Genomic DNA, 22,739 nt, shown 5'->3' with positions numbered 1-22,739 from the left:
GAAAATTTCAAGTGTGAAGCATTGTTAAAGAAAAATAAGAATGTCCTTTTCCAAACTACATTTGCATGCTATATTCTTAAAGTATATATATTTTTAATTTGTGATAAATTTGAAGAAAGAAAAAAACATAAAATGATAGTTTAAAGTATACTAACAATTGTAGAGCAAAAAACAACTGGTCAAAATTTAGAGAAAACAGTTGTTCAAAATTCGAAACCAGGGAGAAGAAAACAATATATTTATATATAGATACATATATATTATATTATATAGTGAAATGTCTGAGGGGAAAAAACAAAGAGAAAAAGTGAATAAATTTTGTGATGACATTAAAAACCCACATGTGTTGGGTCCAATGAAGAGATTTAAAATCCACTAATAAAAGAGATCTTACAATGTCACATCAAATGTAGATCGGCCTATGTCCAACGTCAAAGGATAAAGCCAGCAGTTCAAAACCATTTTCGACCACAGCATTTGTACATTTATTATTATTGTCATTATTATTGATATATATAGAATTTATAACAATTCAAGACTTCGTTTTCAACAAATTCTTATTTTTTCTTGCTGGTATTTGTTATCCTATTTTTATTCTACGAAAACATTATCCTCTATGATGGAAAATTCAAAGGAAAATGTATTATATTACATGTATCGCGATCGATAAATCACACGCCAAACTCGACAATTACAAAAGTTTACGATTTTTTTTTCATTTGTATACAATAAAACTGACTTTGATTAATAATAAATTCAGACTATATATACATATTTGATTTGGATTATAAAAAGTCTAATATAATATTATTCATTTATTTACGTAGGTAGGTATTGAAAATTTGAGGACATAACAATTATATAATCCCATAAAAGAATATAACTAGCTCCATAAATGGTAAATTTTAAGTTCCACCAGAATACTTGAACTGGAAATGTCTATAATATCTTGGAAGTATAATGGCGTGTACACCGTGTGAAGTCTATTTTATTCAAAGGCCATGGAGGAGTGATCATCTAGCCTCATGTACCCTCACCGCATGTTACCTATTTAGAAACTACAAGTTGAGAGATGTTGAATTTGAGTGACCATTATCTTTTTGCTTTCTTCTTTTCTTTTGCCATACTTGTCATCTTTCTTTTTTTGACATCAGTCATCACCATACCATACTTGTCACTTGTCACCTCATATTCACACGTAGTCTCAATCTATTTTCATTACCTTAGCAAAAGCCCTAGCGCTTGATAGGCATTATCTTATATTCTAGTTATATTTTGGTTATGAAGACCTAGCTAGCTAGGAATCCATCACATAGGTAGATATATGTCCACTTACATTCACAATTTCATTTACTTTTTCCGAAATTGCGTAACAAGATTTTGTACGACTTTGATTTAAAATTGTCAATCAGACCGATTTGAACTATCTCGACCAAATAATTATGTTTTCAAACATTATATCGACACATCTACTTTTGAATGGTATATACGATTAGGCATGTCTATATGGGTCAAATGATTTGAGATTAATTTGCTTCAAAGATATCAGTGACAAAGAGTAAATGGGTAACACATGGGAATGATCACAAATTCTCCAATGGAGAAATCACTCATGTTCAAGGGCCCATATTGTCCATCTTACACATTACCGAAGTCTGCAAAAAACTAGGGTTTGTTTTCTTTCACATGCCTATGTCTGTTAGATGAACTACCACTTGTAGAAACAATCTTCTACGCTAAACACAAGAAAGAAGATACCAAGAAAAACTAACATTTCACCACACATATATACAATCTCTGAAATTTTAATTTCCGTACGTAACTGATTTTTCCAAGTTCAACGTTTACATATATATATATATATATATATACATCAATAAAATATAATTATAGACAATGTATATGTTTTTTTTTTTGTAAAACTGCACAATGTATGTTATTGAAGTAGAGGACCAACGTCTCTAACAACTAACTATACAAGTATATCACAAGGGCTACGAACGTTTTCCATATAATTTGTTTAGATAAGCGTCAAAAAGAAAGATACATATATATATATATATAGTTTATCAAGTTTTAGTTCTTTACTCCAAATAGGTACGTAAAGAGAAAGAATTCGAATGTACTGGAATTAATCATTGGGATGGTAAAGTTTCGAGTGGAACACTATAGTACCCATGTCTCTATATCACTTTTTATGAACTTGCAACCCCACACACACATCTATGTAGTATGGGCAATTTAGTTCCAATCCGGCTCGAGATTCATTCCGATTATGTTTAACATTCCGTCATTCCCTCATTATAGTTTCTTAAAACTATATACAGAAATTTGATATTTCTGTGTAAAATAAGTTTTCTTACAAGATTTGTTTTCTTCTCTATTATAAGATTTTGTATAAGCAAATACAAATCTTAATTAGTACATCAATTTTTAGTCTGTGTAAAAGAATTTGGAAATATAGAATATAATGTCTGAAACCCCACAACCACAATTCTAACTAAATACCTTAAATAGTTGAATTTGGATATTTAGATGTTCATTTTCCGAAAAGAGACCATATATCTGATTTTTCTAAAGTATTTTGATTTGTGCCAAACTGCCAATGTTTAATATATAAAATGCAAATACACATGGATGGACACGGACAACACAAAGGAACTTTGTACAAATGAGAGTACTTGCCAATTTTTTAAGTCACTTTTATTAATACAAATGTTTATAATTAAAAGCGAGTTATTTTGTGTGTGTGTGTGCACGTATATAATAATAATATTTAATATATATCATGTACAGTACTTATCAAGTATGTGTGCATATATATAATACATTACGTATATGTGTATGATTGTATGTTATTGCAACAAAGATTTGGGCTATAAATGAATGAAGAAAAATGTTGGTGGGATATGGACAAAAACAAATTGAGCAACAAATGAAAATAATTCGAACCCATGACATTACAACTAGTCAAAAGTCCCCACATGATCTTATCAAGGTAGGTCCTTGGATGAGTTGTTTTCTTATATCATAAATTTCTCACGAATTTTGTTATTGGCCTTCCTTTATGTGTAAAATGACAAAACTTGCCAACCATTATACTAGTCGATCAAATACTGAATTCCTTATGTAAAAACTGAAATAACTCAATGTAAAGAATAAAAACTCAAAGTAACGTTCAGATATCGTATGTCTTACGAGTTATTATAATTTTACTAAGCAATTGTGGTATAGTGGTTGAAATTTTTATATACTATGGATTGGAGGACTAAATAATTTTACGAGTTACTGTATGTATGTATCATCAAAACGCTTTTATTATATAGTATGCATGCAATCTCCCTCTTATTCTTCTGGGTCTTATAGGCTTTATAAGAAGAGTTCAAAGCCCATTAGTAATAAACTAAAGGGCATTTAAAGGCCCATTAAGTAGTACATCCCGCAGAATAAAATATATTAGTTTCAGATTTTTTTTTGTTGGTTCACGAAATTTCAGAAAAAGAAGGACAAGTCACGGAGGAGACAAAATAGCACGCAAAGAAGAAGCTCCAACTCCAAGAATCTGTCTTTTTGAGAATTTTTGAGAAATCTCTTAAGGTTCAGAACTCGCCATGGCTGTCACAGCATTTAACACATTGAAACTTGCATCGTCGTCTTTGGATCCGATTCCTTCAATCTCTTCTTCTTCTTCTTCCTCTTCTTATTCATTCTCTTTTGTATCTGTCGGATCTCCTTTCAAGAGATGTCTAAAACAGACATGTTCTGTTCGAGCCATGTCTTCGTCTTCGTCGGCTGCGTCGTCTTCTTCTTCGTTTGGATCGAGAATGGAGGAGAACATTAAGAAAACAGTGACTGAGAACACTGTTGTTGTTTACTCCAAAACTTGGTGCTCGTATGGTTTCTTCTCACTTCTCTCTCTTTTTTCAGTTTTTGAGTCTCAGATAATCTAAATTTAGGAATTTTTTTCTTGCTTCTTTTCTTAATTGGAGAATGGGTTTGTTAAATATCATTGTAAAGTTTACTCCTTTTAGTTATGGGTTTTGCTGATCGTCAGATCTTAATGTTTGCTGTTGACCTTTCTCACAAATTATGACTCTTTTGCTTACTTTTTGAACATATATATATTTGTTGGTGTTTGGTGTTGTTTTGAAGATACTGTTCTGAAGTGAAGACATTGTTCAAGAGACTTGGGGTTCAGCCACTGGTTATTGAATTGGATCAACTTGGTATGTTTACATTTGCTTTACATCTTCTATGTTTTGTCATATATTTAGTCAGCTTAGCTTGATTAATTGATATGATTATGATATTAGTAAACTTATAGTTTATGTCATGGCTTTTGATAGAGGATGAAGTAATGCTTGTTAGTTGTTGAGAATTAGAAGTATCCATTATTATTAGTATTGCATTTTATCGTTTGGATTTGGTTTCATTTGTGTTTTACTGATCTAGATTATGTTGTGGCATTTAGACTCGTTGAAAGAATCAAAGTCTTGTTTACCTTTCAATTGGTTTACTTTTCAGATTTGAACTGGTTCATAACTTTATCTGTGTAAGCTGTAACTCCTGTTTCTGAACTATGGGTTAGAAACTTACTTTATGGGGACTCTTGTCTGCCTTTTGTGTTTGTGATATTCTGCCTTTGTTTCTTGTCGAATTACTAGTCTTTACCTATATCTTGGTAGTTTATGTGTCTCTCTGAAAACAGCTGAAGATACAATTGTCTAAAGATTTGGTGATTTTGGACAGCAGAATATTATCTGTTATGTGCTTAGTTCTGTTTGACTAAACCATCTCTGGCTCATTTTAGGTCCACAAGGGCCACAGCTGCAAAAGGTACTGGAAAGACTTACTGGGCAACACACTGTTCCTAATGTTTTTGTTGGTAAGTAGTTTACTCCTTTTACATCGATCATATCTGCATTGAATGCTGTTTTCCTAATGTTCTGCTTCAAAAGATGAAACCTTTGTATGCTCTAAAGAAGTGAACAAGATAGTTTCCTGTTTATGACAACACATAACAGTGTCTAAATCTTTTTGTCCTAATGAACAGGAGGCAAGCACGTTGGTGGTTGCACAGGTACGTTCTCTTTCCCCCTCGCCTCTTGGTAGATATTACGCAGTTTAGGAGAACATGTTCCTTCTACTTCTCTGAGACTTCACTGGTGTTTTTTTCCTTAATATTCGATGTTGTTTCAATTCAATTCTCAGCATTATCTTCTTCTTGTTGTACTACAGAGACAGTGAAGCTTAACAGGAAAGGAGATCTGGAACTGATGTTAGCTGAAGCCAACGGTAAAAACGGTCAGACCTGAGGAGATGATGAAATTGGTTTGGAGATTTTGCATATGGGAGCTTTTGGAAACTCAAAACAATTTTATATCTTTCTTTATCATCATTTGTATACAATAAGTAATTAACATAACATATACTGTGTCATGTAATTGTTAATCTCTCTTTGTTTTTTTTTTACTATCACCACTTGGTAACACGCAGTTTCAAGCCTTCAAAGTGTAATCCCAAAAAAAACTAGAACCGGTAAATAAAGAAGAAAAAAGTTACCTAATAAAGAGAATCCAAAAAGACAAAAATGTTGAAGCTGAGAAGCGTGGCAAGTTTAGGATCACAGGTAGATAGAGAAAACAAAAAATCAAAAATGATCCAGAGAGTGAAAGGAGAAGTCATCTTCTGAACAGAGGAAGTTGCAGAGAATAGAATCTTAGGGAGACCAATGGCTACTCTGGTCTCGTCTCAGACTTACATCTACCATTGTCGTCTGAGTAAACGAGCTCTTTATCCGGCAAAAGAATCATACTCTCCTTGTAGATTTTCCCGTCATCATCATCACAGAGAAAGACTTGATTTTTATCCTAAGACGCCTAGATTGACAATAACTAGAAAGCATCAACCTTTGTCTTTCAATACCGTGTGTTTTGCTGCAGACGAGCCTTCCGAAATCAGGTAAGATTCGAATTCTTCTAACCCGTTTTAAATTGAGTTTAAATGGGTTTGGGTTCTGGTTCTACCTGTGTTGTTGTTGAATCAGTTAAGTGTATGGAATATGCTCAGTGAGATTGATGAAAGTTTGAACCTTTAGTAAGTGAACAACTGCATAAACGCAAGAGTGTTATCTCATTGTTGTTGCTACCATTTTTTCTGTGAGATGTTACAATTTGGACACTTTTATTGAAACCCTTTTGTTGTAATGAAACAGTTAGTTATCTCTGTTTATGGTTTCAGTGCTGATGCTAGAATACGTAGTGAGGTTCTGTCTCCGTTCAGATCAGTCCGTATGTTCTTCTACCTTGCCTTCATAGCTAGTGGTTCACTAGGAGGACTAATAGCCACTTCTAGGCTCATTGGTGCACTTGCAAATCCGGCTAGATCAGGCGAAGTTCTTGAGATCATAAAAGGTTTGGGAATTGACTTTGGTGCAGCTTCTCTCTTTGCTTTCCTCTACTTCCGAGAAAACAAGACCAAGAATGCACAAATGGTTAGGCTCTCAAGAGAAGAGAATCTTGCAAAACTCAAAATGAGGGTCGAAGAGAACAATAAAGTTATCTCGGTAGGAGATCTGAGAGGGGTTGCTAGGCTTGTCATCTGCTCTGGTCCTGCAGAGTTTATCGAAGAAGCGTTTAATAGAAGTAAAGAGTTCACACAAGGGCTTGTGGAGAGAGGTGTGGTTGTGGTAGCTTATTCTACGGATGGGAATACGCCGGTTTTGGACTTTGATGAGACTGACATTGCGGATGAAGAATCGAGCCAGAGAAGGAAGAGATTGTGGCGAGTGACTCCTGTTTTTGTCCCAGAATGGGAAAAGTAAGAATTTTTCCACATAAAGATAGTTGAAAGAATGGAACTTGAAGGTGTGTCTTGATCTCTCTGTTCTTTTGTATGAGCAGGTGGTTAGCTGAGCAAAAGAAGCTTGCTAATGTATCTTCAGACTCTCCAGTGTAAGTAGTTCCTTGCATTTGATTTGAAAACAGTTTAAAACTGAATCTTGCACCGGTTCTTGAGCTGAATATGAATGTTGGTTTTAGGTATTTGTCTCTGCGTTTGGACGGGCGTGTAAGGGCAAGTGGAGTGGGTTATCCTCCATGGCAAGCCTTTGTTGCACAGCTTCCTCCGGTTAAGGGAATCTGGACCGGTCTTCTTGATGGTATGGATGGTAGAGTGTAAATACTCTAAATACTTAGGGATACAAAGTTATATGTTTCTTAGTCTCATACAAGTGTAGTTATGAACAGATTTATGAAATCAAAATTGTCACTTTGTAGTAAATTGATTTGAAATACGATTTTTCGATCAATCTGAGTCAGACCAGCTCAAGTATATAGGAGTTTACCGAGTGGCTTCAAAATGTTTATTATGAGGATGGTTAAGAGATCATCTAACCCTGAGTAGAATGAGAGTCAACAGAATTTTCCAAATACATTCTGTGAAAAATAAGAAAACTGGCTCGAGAGATTCAGATGAGGAGAAATAATTTGTAAACTTTTGGGTACATATGGTTCGGGTCAAGTTACAAACGGATAGGATGGTATAGAATACACAAGAGTTTTTTTATTTCTCTCATTTAAGCTGCAACTTCTTCGATCTCGTCCAATGCATAGTTGTTGGTCGATATGTTGGCGTAGTTCACTTTCGCAAACCGGACCACAACAGGGTACCTACTCTTAGGGTCCTGCACATTTTATAGCCAGGGTCAAAAAAAATCTGTAAAAACCGGCGTGGTGATCAAAGATATAAACGTATGACGAATTTGAGACTAAATGCGTTTACCTGATCAACAGCCACAACTGATCCAACGGTCTTGAACCAGTAGGATTCTCTCCTTAGAATCTTGACCTACGAAACCCCAATATATTTGTATTAGATACCGGCACACACGCACAAAGTCACAAACACTACACTAGTAGATTTGAACCAAAAGTTATGACATTGTGACGGCACTAATACAAGCAACTAGGATCGGTCATAATGTTTTTATCTCTTGGTAGTAAAACAAAAACAGATTAATTATGAGCAAAATATGAACAAAAGCTACAATTTCACAATTAACGATTCCTCCTAGTTGAGTAATTGGTAAAGCCTACATAAGCCTACAAATGAATCCATTGATCGAGATTAAGTAGCTAAGGCGTATGCGTATGTTAGTGATATACATAGATAATGGCGATGTTAAGACGGTTTAGGATGGCTGACCTTAGACCCTCTCTTAGGGCCAATCGGAGGTGGCTTGGGTTTGGTGGCAGCAGCTCCAGCCGGAGCAGCAGCTGGCGCCGCAGGAGCATCTTTAGACGAAGAGGTAGCCGGAGTCGCGGCATCGTCGGCTGCTCTGACTACAAGCCTAGAACCGGCGCTTCTCATGGGCAAGAATGACACGGAGTTCCTGGACGACGAAGCGCCACCGGCCGCGGTGACGTTGGCCGGAAGAACAAACACCGTCGATGCTGACGCCATGGCCATCTTTGTTTTTTCTTTCTTGATTGTTTTGGCGACACGAAAGAGTGGTTCTTGATTGTTTTGTTGTGGTAGTAAAGCCAAAGTAATATGTTCGAAAGGCTAAGAAAAGAGGAAGAGATGAGTTGTGGTTGGGTTAAACGAATCGTTTCCATCCACTTGAGATCTGCCACGTGTACATCACATATCTGTTCTTAAAGATAATGTCATGACGTGGAATTACGTTACTCTTATTTCAGATTTCGTTATTACAATTGTGTTTTCCTTTTCTTTTTTTTGGGTTAATTGTTTTTAGTGTTTCCTTGCAACCTGTAAAAAATTAGTTTTTCTTTCATTCTCTACGATATAATTTTTAAAAAAAACTTAATCCATAATTACTCTCATTATAATTAAATTAATCAGTAAATCAATCGATAAGCCAAAACATATTATCTTAAGATACATGCCTGCTTTTTTCAAATTGGGTTCATAGCCATTTTTTTCAAATTCGTCAACTAAAGCAACATCGTTATTATTTTAAATGTGTGTGTGTTTTTTTGCTGCAAATTTCTATCCAAGCAAAAATTTCTCAAATATCTATATATACATTTTTAAAGACATATATAAAATAAATTCTGAAGTTCAAACTTATTTACAATCATACCACTGATATTAATTATTTGAAATTCATACTTTGGGTCGACGATATAACTCTCTCCAACTAAGCCCCATTTTATTTACATTATAGTTTTTGCTTTTTACTTTTATTCCTTTCCATGTTAAAACTTTCCAAGTTTGGTATTTCTTAGTTTGGTGACATGGTTTGCCGCAAATAAGTGCTCTTTCTTTAAATGATTCAATTGTTTCAATAAAAAATTTCCATTTCTGATTCATAATAACTTTTTCGATTGCATCATAACTATATAATGAACCATTTGGGAAAACGTCCTGGTTTCCCATGAGAACTATGATATCGTACCAGATGGAGCCCGATCTTTACCCCCGTCCCAGATGGCTCTCCTGAAATTCTTTTCAATCTATATACCCATATATCTGTAATTTACGTTTTGTATCTCCATGAGAATAGAAGATATCATCTATTTCACCATTGCTATAGGTTTAATTGGTTTACTATTTGATTAACCGAGTGACGAAGTTTACAAACCAAAATAAACCTGATTTCGACCCGATTAAAACCTGATTTTGACCCGATTAGAAACATAACCCTCAACCGAGAAATCCCTAAAATCACATTTTAACCTCTTTTTTGTTTTCTCTCGCGACGAACCCTAGAAAATCAAATTTCACCATCGATTTCTCAAATTGAATCGATGGATTTAATAATCCGATCTGGTTTTGGGCAACAAGATGGTATTGGGCAAAGAGATGGTGTTGGAGAACGAGAGTACGATGAAGAAGGAGAGGATCGAGATGAATTTCACGTCGATATGCTTGCTCAGGAATTTACCGATGCTGAAGAGTCGATTCGTCATGATACGTACCCAGAAAGTGACGACGAGGAAGAAGGTCGTGGTCGTGGTGCGGGTCGTGGTCGTGGTGCGGGTCCAGAGAGGGTGTTTACGGATATCGGACGTGGTGATGGAACTTTGTGGAAAGACCAATCCTTCTACAATGGGGTCGCATTCAAGGAGAGTGTCTTGGACTATGCACTACATACTGGTTACAATTTGAAGCAATACAGATATGACAAAGATAAACTCGGGTTTAGATGTGTTGGGGATAAGGGCAATTGTGAGTGGAAAGTGTTTGCTGCACTTCTTCCAAACGCATCTTTGTGGAAGATTACGAAATACATTGATAAGCATTGTTGTACCCCCAATGGCGAGTGTGAGATGTTTAAGGTCCCAGTCATAGCTAGAATTTTTCTCGATAAGATTAGAGAGGAACCGGATCATTACAAGCCTTTGAGGATTGAACAGATTATCATGGAAAGGTGGAAGATATCCGCTACTAGGCCACAATGTCAAGCTGCTCGGAGAAAGGCTTTGGGATGGATAGAGTATGAGTATGAACAACAGTTTGCACGACTGCAAAGATCGATTTAAGAATTTTATGCTTTTAGGGTTTGAGGATTTGGGGATTTTAATGGAGTTATAGATGTGTTATAGATGTATCGTCTCGGGTCGGATTATTAACATCAGTCAGGTTTTATTTTTGGTTTTCTATTTGGTATGAACGGTTTCGTATCGGTTCACTCTTTAAACCGATAACATCCCGATATATGGGTATATAGATTGAGAAGAATTTCATGAGAGCCATCTGGGACGGGGGTAAAGATCGGGCTCCATCTGGTACGATATCATAGTTCTCATGGGGAACCAGGACGTTTTCCCGAACCATTTCCATAGTAAAATATAAGCATTACATCGTAGCTATATAATATGCTAAAAATACATAGAGAACTGACCTGTGTTTATTTCTTGGTTACTGCATGTTTCCACTTGATGATGATTTCACCATTGGGGAAAACTCTGACATAAAACACATAAGTATTGGTTAGATTAATATTAAAAACATCACTTACTTAAAATTCGATTAAATATAACCCATAGTATTAGTAAAATAGAAGCTTTACATGTTTTCAGATAACAAACCTGCTGGTATCAACACAATCGTACTTCATGCCATTTAAAACATTAATAAATGATCTGTCCAAATCGAATTTTACATAACAGATTAACCAGAAAGTATATGGAAAGGATGGTTCATTATGTAATTTTGCTAATACTCAGAGCTTGACTGGTTCTCCCGCTAGCTCCCGCAAACGCTGCGTTTGCGTTTGCGGGCGGTTGCTAGCGTTTGGGACCAATCACACAAATCGCTCCCAATCGCTCCCAGTCGCTCCTAATCACTCCCAACAGCTGAATTCCAAAAGCTGGTTCCCGCAAGCGTTTGCGGTTGCGGGCGTTTGCGTTTCAAAATTTTTTTTTTTTTTTGAGAAAAAACTTGAAACAGATCAATGATAATGAAATATATTTTTTATATATTTTTTACCTAACTATTTTATTCATTAAGGATGAGAGAAAATGAAGTACGGATACGATTGAAAATATTAAAAAAATAAACAATTGAAAGAAAATAATATTTCAATTAACAATAATCCAGAAAACTTGATGTAAATTTAATGGCACATCACACATAAGTTCAAAAAAATCTAAATAAATATGATGTTTCATCAGAATTTTAAGAAAATAAGATTATTTGCGAAAAATAAAAACAAATCACGAGTGACTCTTCTCAACTCTCGTTTGATCATTACTACCGATGCAAATACTACCCCACAGAACTTATTGAGTGTGTGAGATTTAAGAAAAAAGATCTACGATCTAAAACATATGTTTAGTCATTTATCAAATTACTTGATTAAAGTTTTGGTAAAAAGCCAAATGCATAAAGTAATAAGTATTTCATTATGAAATTTATTTATTTTTTAATAATTATTTTAGTATTTTTAATGAATTTTAATTATAAATCAAGTTTAATAAAGTTTTTGATATTTTAAAACATTTATATAATTATATATCACATTTATTATGTTCCAACAGCTATTGCACCCGCCGGTCAACCAGTCGTAAACCTCCCGCAAACGCACCAATTTTAAACCGCTAAACCAGTCGTTCAAAACGCTTAATAACGCTTAAAATCGCAATCGCCCGCTTCCGCAATCTCCCGCAACCGCAACCGCAACCGCAGCGTTTGAACCAGTCAGGCCCTCAATCAGCAGAATAAATCGTGATAAGACATCATATCTGAAAAATAAAATTAGCACATTTGACCAAATAACTAATTTGATCTCAACTCAAATTATGAAAATATTTGGATCCTATAAATACAAAGGTGTTAAAATGATATACAGATGTAACAACCTAAATTAAAAAGTCAAATTATAGTATAATATATATATAATTTCAAATATTATTATCCATATATTGTAAATAAATATACAAAATCATAAAAACAGTATATTTGTTGACTAAAGTAAATTATATGAACAATAAGAATATTTTAACTATATAATAAAGCAATAAATATACACAATGAAAATTATACAATACATAATATATTTATGTAAAACTATAGTACATTTAAAAAATATAAAACATATTAGTTACATATATAAAAAGTATAAAAAATAAATTATATTATGCATTCCTAAATAAAACTATAGCTCTGCGGTGTACCGCGGGTTTACATTCGTGGTTTCATTATCTTTTATTTCCTCTATTATAGTAATATAGTAAATTTTTATCATTAGTACGCTGAGTTTTTTTTTTTTTTTTTTTGTGGTTTTGTACTATTTTGACTAACTTGAATTAAGAACCAGCACATATATATTTAGGTAAATACGAACAAGTTTTTATCTCTTATTTCCTTTTCTTCTTGAAAATGAGATCCTTATCTCCTATTTTAGCCACCAAGAATTTACTATCTATAAGATATTTTCTCAGTTATAGGACACGAACACAAAAACTATACTATTATTTAGCACTTTCTTACGAAAACTAGTAATGCATATTACTACTAATCACTTAACCCGCTAACTCGATTAGATTGTCGACATTGTTTAGTTCATGCATATATAGCGATCGATATACGAGACACAACTACCAAAAGAAAAAGAAAAGAAAAGCTTTAAAACGGATACAAACATGAAACATCGTTTCATAAAAGATTAAAATATTAGCACCTTCATGTTTTAAACAAGTTATTAGTTGTATGTATCGGTCTTATATTAAAAGGGTTGGTTGGTCTTCTATTGACTATTGTAATGAGAGTAGACTGTCTAGTGGTGTGAACTCATGATCACATGAAGTGAATTGTCTTACTTTTGTCCATAAACCAATTATTTAGTGCCAACAAATGGCCATGCTGTTTTCTTTCTTCTCTGATTCTTTCAAGATTTACTACTTGATTTTTGTCTTTATAATCTTCAAATATATATAGTATCTTAGTCATTACTCATTAGCATAGTGAAACGAATACTAAAAAGTTGGAGATTACACGTTTGGACAACAGTTATTAAAAATACAAAATCCAACTGGCGTGTTCCCCAACTTATGTGATTGGCTACGCTGTTTAATATAACCCACATGGAGTGCCAAAGGGTCCCGTCACTAATAAACTCGCTATATTCAAAGGTACACAAGGGCCTCAAAGTTAGTTTTTGATCGTAAGATGTTAAGTCAAGTACTATATAAATCTTCATGAAAAGACATCTACATATTTCATCCTTTCTTTTCATAACCAACTTAGTCAAAGTGTTATTTATTTTACAAAAACGAAAGAAAAATGGCTGTAAACACCGGCTGTGTGTTCTGTAGCTGTCCCATGGAGACTACTGCACACCTTTTCTTTCAATGTTCCTTCTCGCAACAGGTTTGGGAACCGCTAGTGAAGAAGATCCTCTTGAACAAGTATACTGTCGACTGGAAGGAAATCATGGCTTTGCTTGGAGGCACTGATCTGGACAAGACCACAAAGCTTCTTATTGGTTATGTTTTTCAGAACACTTTACACTTGCTATGGTTGGAGAGGAATGGTCGGCGTCATGAAGACCAACCTACTACGGTGGAGAAGTTAGTCAAGCTGATTGATAAAAACGTCTGGAACCGGCTAAGCACTATGAAAGGCGAGGATACTAGCATCCAAGCTTGGTTTGCTGCCAGATTTTACTAGATATGTTCTCTTGATTTCATTTTTCAAAACTGTTTAAGACTTTCTATACACAAGCTCTGTAAACAGTATCTTTTTCTTTGAATATAATTTAACATTACATTCAAAAAAAAACGAAAGAAAAATAAATTTTTTAAAACTAAAATGTGTAAGATTATATCAAATTTCCATCAACATATCATTATGGTTCTATATTTGGTGGATTTAAGAGCCTTCTAATTTTGTGGCTGAAAAAATCGTGAATAGGCAAAGCTTTTTACTCTATTATCAGTTAAAGCCATAATGTTTTTTTTTTCTTGATAAATGATAAAGCCATCCATAATGTTCTGTCGAACTCTATGTTTTTAATTCTCTTTTCTGTTATCTGTCCTTTTATTAACTGATATTAAAGATGTATATTTTGGCTGGTCCATTTCAGATTTTCTTTTATTTGGTCCCAATTTGATTAATGTATATAAAACATGTAGAACCAATAATAAAACGATAGTAGTCTAGTCGTTATCTTTTTATTAGTCGAAGGCTCGAAACCATATATCGATTCTTGTTTCGCGTATTATATAGTCATTCTTTTTATGACTGCATAATTTACTACATGGCTTACGTATGTTCTACACATTATCTTGATTTCGATCTCACGTTATTGGTTATGAGAATGTATATTGTATAGAAAACAATAAATTGTATGGAGAAACCGATATCCATAACCAACGATAATCTGACAACAAAGAAATGGATCGTCATTCATTCCATTGCCCACTCGACCATACATGAGAAGGACAAGTTATATTTATTCGCTTCTGCGTAAGCTAATTAAGTTTCCACTCGTTAGTGGGAAACATATATATATATCTATCGCAATTGAATTGTTGCATTGAAATGCAAATGTATATGAATAAAAATGACACGGCCGGTACTATAGTAGTAATTGTGAAAGTAGCACAAGCTAGCAAAGGGATTTGGTTGGTGTGCCATACCAGATTTTCATCAAAAGCATTCATTGTGATTGTGAAGTTGGGACGAACTATCCGTGCAACCAAAAGTAGAAATAGATGAAATATATGATCATGTAATCTAATTTTTGCTTTTTAGCCCTTAATCTGTTAATCATTGGAGTTTAAGAAACACATCTCTTTTCTATTTTCTTTTCTTTACTACACATGTGAAAAGTTTTCATGTTCCATACGTCTTTGCCATCATTCACTAATACTACAATACATAGTTCCAAATACTATTGAATACTGCTACTACTTTTTTTTTTGTCGTATCTTACATCATTACTAGAATATTAATTTAACCCTTCTGTGAGTTTTTTCGTATCACAAAAAATGATGACTCTTAACTTAACGACCAAATCTTAGTCTAAGGAATATTATGAAACATGAACAATCGTTTTGTATGGACAAATTTATGTGTGTCACAAAAAACATACTGTAACTTACAAAATTTTACCTAAACATAAACATACTGTAACTTACAAAAAACATAAACAAATTTTGTTGTACCCTCAAAACATACCAACAAAATTTTACCTACTTTTTTTTTTTCACCGTAACTTACAAAACCTGAGAGTCAAGAGTACATTTATTTAGTTGGAACTTATTGCAAAAAATGAAAAAAACCAAAAATAAATTTTGATTTCCCGATGTGGTTATAAAAAAAACTTGATTATTTCAGTTCAATATTACTATTCAATTTGTAACAAAACAAAAAATAAAGTAAAAAAAGTTTAATAATTGGGGAGAAGAGAACACAAAAGAGAGAGAGAGTACAAAGCAGCTTCCCCCATTCTCTCCTTCTTTCTCTTGATTCGTTGTTTTGTCTGTACGTTGTGAGATTCTCTCAGTCGGTGTGCGCGTGAAAGAGAGAGAGAGAGAGAGAGATTTTGAGAGACACGGAAACAAATTTGGCAACTTCATTCATTCATCATCTCCGGCGGTATCTTCTTCCGGCGGAGTTCCCGATGTATCTACTCTCTTTAGCTTAGCTCTGCTCTGCTCAGTCAGCTCCCTAAACTGTTTAAAGGTCTCTCCTTTTTCTCTCTCTGATCTCACTTTTCCTATTTTCTCGTTTCGATTTCTTTGTTTGCTTTTCCCTGTTCTTACTTCAATTAGATTCTGATCTTTACCCTCTCTCTCTCTCTCTGTCCCGATTAGGTTCTTTTCTGCTTTTGCTTTCTTCGAGTTCTGATTGAATTCACTCTTCTCTTTGTCAAAGTTTTAGCCTTTATTACTCAAATGTTGCTCCTTTTTTGGGGGGGGGGGGGGGGGGGAGAGACAAATTTGAGCTCATAGATAGATTTACTTATGCTGGGGAATCTTGTTAATGCAGATCCAGAGTGCCTTGAGGATTGTTTTTGTTCTATCACCATTCTCGGAATTTGAGTTGTTTATAAAGGGTGAGTTGAGTTTGATTCACAAGGGTGCTTTGTGTTCAGACTTCAGAGCATATATAAAAAAAAGTGTCTTGTCTTTTGATTGTGATAGGTCATGTGAAAATTTTGGTTAATTGGTTTTGTCTTTCCTTTTGTTCAGACACTCTATCAAATGTCCCCCTCTGATTACAGAATCTTATTCCTCCTTCTTTACCAAAGTCTTTGTTTTGTTATGCCTTGGCCTGTTTCTTCTTTGCTGCTACTAGTTTTATGTTCTTCTGCTCTCTCTCTCTCTTCCCTTTTCCTGGGTCTTTTAGGCAGGTTTATATTTTGTAACTCTTCTCTTTCTCTCTCTCTCTCTCTCTCTCTCTCTAGGACTCCTGCTTTAATTCAAGTGACAAGTGCATTTTTCACTGATGGGATACAAACCTCAGATAAATAACTTATAGCTGTGTAACTGCAGGGACCAAAAATGAATGAACTCCGAGGCAGAAAGGTTCAAAATATTGAAAGTCCGATTCCAGGATGCTTGGGGAAGATGGTTAATCTATTTGATCTAGGAACAGCTGTTAACGGGAATAAGTTGCTTACAGATAAACCACATCGTGATGGTAATGACTATCTCCTTCCTGTGACTGGCTTGTCCACCCAATGCAAGTCTGTGTTATTATTACAACTAGTGCATTTTTTTATGTGTTTCTGGACCAAGTTTTATGTCCTATTATCCTTAATTTATCTCTGTCTGAGTTTTGTATTCACCTATGTGTTATTTGTGTTATTAATATGATGTAGTTCATTGGCAGGATCCTCTCTGTCAAGGAGTCGATCTGATGTGACCAGAATGCCAAGCCCTTCTTATAAAGGCCATTCAGAAGCTGAATTGGTAAGTTTGGTTAAATAATAAAAAATGTTATGCATGCCATTGTCAGCAACACAGAATTTTTTATATTCAGATTGTTGTCCTTATTTGCACGAGTTGTTGTTTAATATAATGGTCACGGCATCTGATATCTCTTGCCTGCAACGTTTGCACAGATTATGTCTGATTTGAGGAGAAGTGCTTCTAACAAAGTAAGTGGTACACCGATGAAGAAACTCATTGCTCGAGAAATGTCAAAAGATGTCGAACAAAAACAGAGCCCAACTAATGTGGTTGCTAAGTTGATGGGTTTGGAAACACTTCCCCAGATGCATCTTGAGACTGCTGCTACACAGCGAAGCAAATCCAGAAGCTATTCATACGCTTCGCCGAATCATTCAGTGTCTTCTATGGATAATGAGGTCCAAAAGTATCAGGATCTCAGTAGAGAGTTTAAAGACGTGTATGAAATGTGGCAGTCGCCTCAGAAGGTGAGTCGCTCAAGGGATAGCTCGCCTAGAAAAGGAAGATTTGATGAAAGTACGACTGAGAAACAGATGGCTCTTGTTCGTCAAAAGTTCACTGAAGCAAAACGCCTTGTAACAGATGACAATCTTCACCAATCTAAAGAGTTCCAAGATGCACTTGAATTTTTAAGCTCCAACAAGGATTTGTTTGTTGAGTTTCTCCAGGAATCAAATTCATTCTCTCAGCAGAACCTTTCTGACTTTCACCATGTTCCTTCTCATCCAGATGCAAAGCGTATCACAGTATTGAGACCTTCAAAGGCTGTTGAAACTGAAAAGTTTGTGCTTCAAGGCAGGAAGACCAAGCAAGTTAAAAAATTGGCTTCATCAAGTCAAGAAACTGGATGGGGAAACCGTGATCTTGGTTACTCGTCATCTTATGTCAACCGGGGAACTGAGGAGTACCCTGTACAGCCAACTCGAATTGTCGTCTTGAAGCCTAGTCTAGGGAAGTCTCTAGATATAAAGGCTGTTTCATCATCCCCATCATCTCCGAGGTATTTTGATGAGCCTGGAGATGTTGAGACTAAAGAAGTAGCAAAGGAAATTACTCGTCAAGTACGCGAAAATCTGATGTGTCACCACAGGAATGAGACTCAGTCTTCTTCTGTCCTATCCAATGGTTATAACGGTGATGACAGTTCCTTTAACAAGTCTGAAAATGAAGATCTAGTAGGAAACCTTAGCGATTCAGAGATCATGTCACCAGCTTCTAGGCATTCATGGGACTGTCCAAATAGGTTTGAAAGTCCTTTTTCTCCTTCCTCTTTCAGCCGGGCTTCATTTTCTCCAGAGTCATCTGTCTGCAGAGAAGCCAAAAAACGACTTTCTGAAAGATGGGCATTGATGTCAGTAACTGGAAGAAATCAACCGCATAAACATGTTCCAAGAGCCTCAAGCACTCTAGGGGAAATGCTTGCACTCTCAGAGACCAAAGTGACAACTGGATCCGAGGAAGAGATCAACGAAGTAGCACCAGCAACAAGGGCGTCAACATCATGCATAACTAGTGATCTAAGTCAAGTGGAAATGGCAAGTGATTCTTTGAATATCCTTTCAAGGTCAAAATCAGTCTCTGACGTTAGACTCAACGGCGAAACATCTGTTTTGGGGATGTCCAAAGCACGAGAGCTTACTAAGACGGGAAGCCTGAAATCTTCATGGAAAGTCTCGAACTTGTTCTTCTTTAAGAATAATAAAGCAAGCAAGGAGAAAAGAGATACATCTCAGTACAGCTCTACGTCTCAGTTAGCAACACCATCTTCTGTGAAGCTTACCGGGAAAACCAGCGAAGATTGTTTGGTTCCTAGAGATTGTCACCCTCCTGAATCATCACAACAGCAAAGTATAAACCCAGGCGAGGTATCCCACCGTTTCTTTAAACCTCTCGCAATGTACTCGAGGAGGATGACTTTGAACATTCATGCTTAAAACATCAACCATTTTGATTTTTGTTTTCAGGAGGAAGTGACTACACCAAAACCTCCAGCTGCTGGGAATACAAGTGAAAACCATGACCAGCCAAGTCCAATTTCTGTTTTGTTTCCGCCATTTGAAGAGGAAAATGTTGACAATCCAGAATGTTCTGGTTCAACCAAGCTATGGACGAATCAAGGTTTAGTTCTCCGTTGCTTAGCTTTTTTTTCATAGATTCATGTTTACTTAACTTCCCTCTTACGCTAATCCAAATGTTCCATTCTCAACAGGAGAGGCAATGTCTCTTAAATCTAATCTAATAGACAAGTCACCACCAATCGGGTCAATCGCTAGGATCCTCTCATGGAATGATGACTCTTGCACAGACAACATATCTAAACCCGCAGTGGTAGGAGTCCATGAGGATGAAGACTGGTACTTCTTTATAGAAACGCTCTTGACAGCTGCAGGTTTCAGCAGAGGTTGCACCGTCTCTCATGACCCGCTCATCTCACGATGGCACTTGCCAAATAGTCCCTTAGACCCTTCACTCAGAGAGAAATACACGAACCCTGATAACAACAACAACATCAAAGAGTTCATCCATGAAGGCAAACGTAGACAACAACGATCAACCCGTAAACTCATTTTCGACTGTATTAACTCCATCATTTCAGAAACAACAACAACTACAAGCACGGGCAATGGTTCTCCATGTTTTGACCTCATGGAACATGTGTGGGAACAGTTAAAGGACTGGGTCTTAGATGAGCCTAGCAAGCTTGACTCAGGAGAGGACATGGACGCAAACAGTTTGGCTGCAGAGAGTCTAGTAAAGAATGAGATAGTCGGGAGGACATGGACTCATAGCTTACAAGTTGAAATAGACGACTTTGGGATTGAAATTGAGAGGAGATTGTTGCAAGATCTCATAGAGGAAGCCGTTATCGATTTTACACGATGATGAGACTAGTGCAATATATATAACTACGTTCAATAAAAATGTAAGATAGTGTTAAGTGTAATTTTTTTTGTCTGTGGGAAGATTTGTGTCTCGGTTTTTTTTGTAACGATTGAGAGAGAAAACAAAATGCTGTGTAGCCATTGTTGAAGCAGATCAATAAGCAGTTGTTCCCATTTATAACACAAATCTCGTTACGTTTTTGTACAGACACACCGAAATGAAAAGCTATGTTGCCATTCTAAACAGAGTTTCAAACAAAAAAACATCAAACAATAACATAGTTGCGTAATTATCTATGCACACTCGAAAGTTGAGAGAGAGGAACAAAGTACTGATCGACATACGCAATTGCTAGGTCTTTTGAGTTAAGCTGGTGGAGTCTGGCTCTGACCGTTGATCAATCCGTACTGAAAGAAGAAAAAGAAAGAATGTAAAGACAATGAATGAGAAGCTTAAATCTTCAAACGACCAAGAAGCTTAGTTTTTTTACCTTCTCTCTGATACGGGACCTCCAATTGTCAATATTGCTAGCAGAAGATGCCTGGTTTGCCTGTGGACCAAGAAGATTGTCACGTGCTCTATTCATAGGATTCTCAAAATCATCCTCATCATCAAGCTCTGACTGCCGGGGTGAAACCATAGCTCTCAAAACCAAAGCCAGTAGCAATGACAGAAACTGAAACACCAACTCATTGAATGAATGAATACAAAAACATAAAAAGAATCATGAAATAACTCAAAACGTCAGAACTGAGTTTTTGTTACCTGGATCGCTACCACAACAATGCCAACCCATTTGCAAATATCAATGTTTTCTTCAATGAAAGCTCGAAGGCTATTAAGTTCTCCAGTTGGATCATAAGGAAGATCCTAAAGAGACACACCAGTATAAGACCGTTAACAAAACAACACACAAGAAGATACAACAAGCTTCTCAAATGTAAGAAATAAAAACACCTTCTCACCTTTTCCCACTGACGGTCAATAGCTATGAATCCCAATAGAACCGCTTCAATTATGATCAAAAGAGTTTTGAGGATAGAATACTAAAAACGTATCAAGGATTAAAAACACATTCCAATTGAATAAAAATATTAACACAAGCATAAAAGTGAAGAAGCCCTGTAAAAAGGATACGAAACACAAGCAGCAGCCATTGATAGCCTCAGCTGCAATGAAACCAATGATAGTGACAATGCAGACTAATATCCCAATCGCCATAAAAGAGTAGATGAACCTGCATTGAAATATAAAAAAAACACAAACATGAATTGATAAGAAGGTCACACAGTGAATCATACAAGATTAGTCAAATTAGATTGAAATTGAAAACCCTAAAAATGGAAACTTTTTTTGAAATACCATGGAGCAGGAAGATCTAAGGAACGGAGGTTGAAACTTCCCGAATCAGTACCAGACCCGAGAACGATACCCGATACGAAACTCATCGGATTCTTCAAAGAATCACCGTTGATCTCAATTCCTGAAGTAGAAGAGAAGGTAGAAGAATCAGGAGATGAAGCCGCGGGAGGCTGAGAAGGAGGAGGATCAACGGGGGGAAGGTGATGGTTATATTGATCGAGCATCCAAATCGAGTAGATTATGATCGATACACCGATGAAAGCTTGGAGAAAATTCAGGATCTTGAGAATAGAAGCGAACGAGACATGACAGCAATTGTGCCGCATTTTTAACTAATCGTGATCGGAGATGATGAGACACCAGAAATTTAAAAAAAAAAAAAAAAACACACAAATTCTGATCAGCGATCTCGAACTTATTGATGGAACAATGACATGATTTTGAGACAAAAAAAAAAGTATAAAAAAAGCTGTTCTTGACAGATAAGAGAGAATAATCCGAAGAAGCTTAATTACTAAATTAGTGTAGTTTTGTTAGTTAAGAAACATACCAAAACGGTGTCGTGTTCTTGTTGTATTTTTTTTTCCGAAAATATTAATTATTATTTAATAAATTTATTAAGAAGTGATTTGCAGTTGATGAGGCTGAACAAAGGAAGTGGGCTATATAATAAATGGGCTTAGGGTAAGAAGAAAGCTCATTACGAAGAGACTTAAAAGTGAGTCCAGAGGTTACAGCTTACGAGTGAGTGATGCTGATGGCGATGATAACAACAACGGTATGAGGATGAGAGGAGTTTTAAATTTAATAAGTATGCATGTGAATGTTAGATGACAGATATAGACAGACAACCACTTATTATAAAACCAACTTATTACAACCTTTTTTTTTTATGTCTATTTCCTTTTTTATTTATTGATTTGAGTACATAAATGTTTAGTGTTTGCAAACTGGCAGTATAATTGGACGGCCTTGGCTTTTTGTTTTAGATCTCTTGATATTATTATGTTTTTGCAATAAACCATATATATAGAGATGTCATGTCATCATGTGCTATTGTTTGTGTTTTTCCTCTCTTTATTACGTAAGATAAATAAATCGTAT

General features: G+C 35.5%; 6 protein-coding genes across 9 annotated transcripts; 4 read left to right on the top strand and 2 right to left on the bottom strand.

Annotated features, from left to right (window-relative positions):
- Window positions 1-3,469: 3,469 nt before the first annotated feature.
- On the top strand, window positions 3,470-5,505 carry LOC104730457 (glutaredoxin-C5, chloroplastic). The gene is made up of 5 exons (XM_010449620.2): window positions 3,470-3,892; window positions 4,153-4,226; window positions 4,811-4,885; window positions 5,054-5,080; window positions 5,239-5,505. Exons 1-5 carry the CDS (start codon window positions 3,612-3,614, stop codon window positions 5,313-5,315), a joined length of 534 nt encoding a protein of 177 aa, XP_010447922.1. The 5' UTR covers window positions 3,470-3,611; the 3' UTR covers window positions 5,316-5,505.
- Window positions 5,506-5,563: 58 nt separating this feature from the next.
- Window positions 5,564-7,309, top strand: LOC104730456 (protein LOW PSII ACCUMULATION 1, chloroplastic). Its single transcript, XM_010449619.3, has 4 exons — window positions 5,564-5,961; window positions 6,241-6,819; window positions 6,903-6,953; window positions 7,041-7,309. The coding sequence occupies exons 1-4, from the start codon at window positions 5,732-5,734 to the stop codon at window positions 7,177-7,179; spliced, it is 999 nt and encodes a 332-aa protein (XP_010447921.1). The 5' UTR covers window positions 5,564-5,731; the 3' UTR covers window positions 7,180-7,309.
- A 158-nt stretch (window positions 7,310-7,467) lies between these two features.
- Window positions 7,468-8,676, bottom strand: LOC104730455 (photosystem I reaction center subunit IV A, chloroplastic-like). The gene is made up of 3 exons (XM_010449618.3): window positions 8,206-8,676; window positions 7,783-7,848; window positions 7,468-7,684 (listed from the first exon to the last, which is right to left on the bottom strand). Exons 1-3 carry the CDS (start codon window positions 8,467-8,469, stop codon window positions 7,577-7,579), a joined length of 438 nt encoding a protein of 145 aa, XP_010447920.1. The 5' UTR covers window positions 8,470-8,676; the 3' UTR covers window positions 7,468-7,576.
- A 5,076-nt stretch (window positions 8,677-13,752) lies between these two features.
- Window positions 13,753-14,139, top strand: LOC147930209 (uncharacterized). Its single transcript, XM_087476768.1, has one exon. It carries the CDS (start codon window positions 13,753-13,755, stop codon window positions 14,137-14,139), a length of 387 nt encoding a protein of 128 aa, XP_087332894.1.
- Window positions 14,140-15,750: 1,611 nt separating this feature from the next.
- LOC104730452 (uncharacterized) lies at window positions 15,751-20,459 on the top strand. Of its 4 annotated transcripts, none has more exons than XM_010449615.3 (7): window positions 15,817-16,158; window positions 16,465-16,531; window positions 16,971-17,118; window positions 17,311-17,390; window positions 17,543-19,255; window positions 19,355-19,508; window positions 19,600-20,459. In XM_010449615.3, exons 3-7 carry the CDS (start codon window positions 16,980-16,982, stop codon window positions 20,271-20,273), a joined length of 2,760 nt encoding a protein of 919 aa, XP_010447917.2. In that variant the 5' UTR covers window positions 15,817-16,158; window positions 16,465-16,531; window positions 16,971-16,979; the 3' UTR covers window positions 20,274-20,459. The 4 variants fall into 4 exon arrangements, with proteins under 4 accessions (XP_010447916.2, XP_010447917.2, XP_010447918.2 ...); XM_087479559.1 differs by having other exon boundaries at window positions 15,872-16,158; window positions 17,300-17,390; XM_010449614.3 differs by lacking the exon at window positions 16,465-16,531 and having other exon boundaries at window positions 15,751-16,158.
- LOC104730453 (tetraspanin-20) lies at window positions 20,417-22,222 on the bottom strand. The gene is made up of 6 exons (XM_010449617.3): window positions 21,636-22,222; window positions 21,411-21,510; window positions 21,239-21,319; window positions 21,039-21,143; window positions 20,764-20,949; window positions 20,417-20,680 (listed from the first exon to the last, which is right to left on the bottom strand). The coding sequence occupies exons 1-6, from the start codon at window positions 21,959-21,961 to the stop codon at window positions 20,639-20,641; spliced, it is 840 nt and encodes a 279-aa protein (XP_010447919.1). The 5' UTR covers window positions 21,962-22,222; the 3' UTR covers window positions 20,417-20,638.
- Window positions 22,223-22,739: the final 517 nt, after the last annotated feature.

Source organism: Camelina sativa, chromosome 12 (assembly GCF_030686135.1).
Source record: "Camelina sativa cultivar CO46 ecotype springtype chromosome 12, ASM3068613v1".
Lineage (NCBI taxonomy): Eukaryota > Viridiplantae > Streptophyta > Magnoliopsida > Brassicales > Brassicaceae > Camelina > Camelina sativa.
Note: the sequence above shows the minus strand (reverse complement) of the source record. Positions and strands in the feature narration are given on the sequence as shown.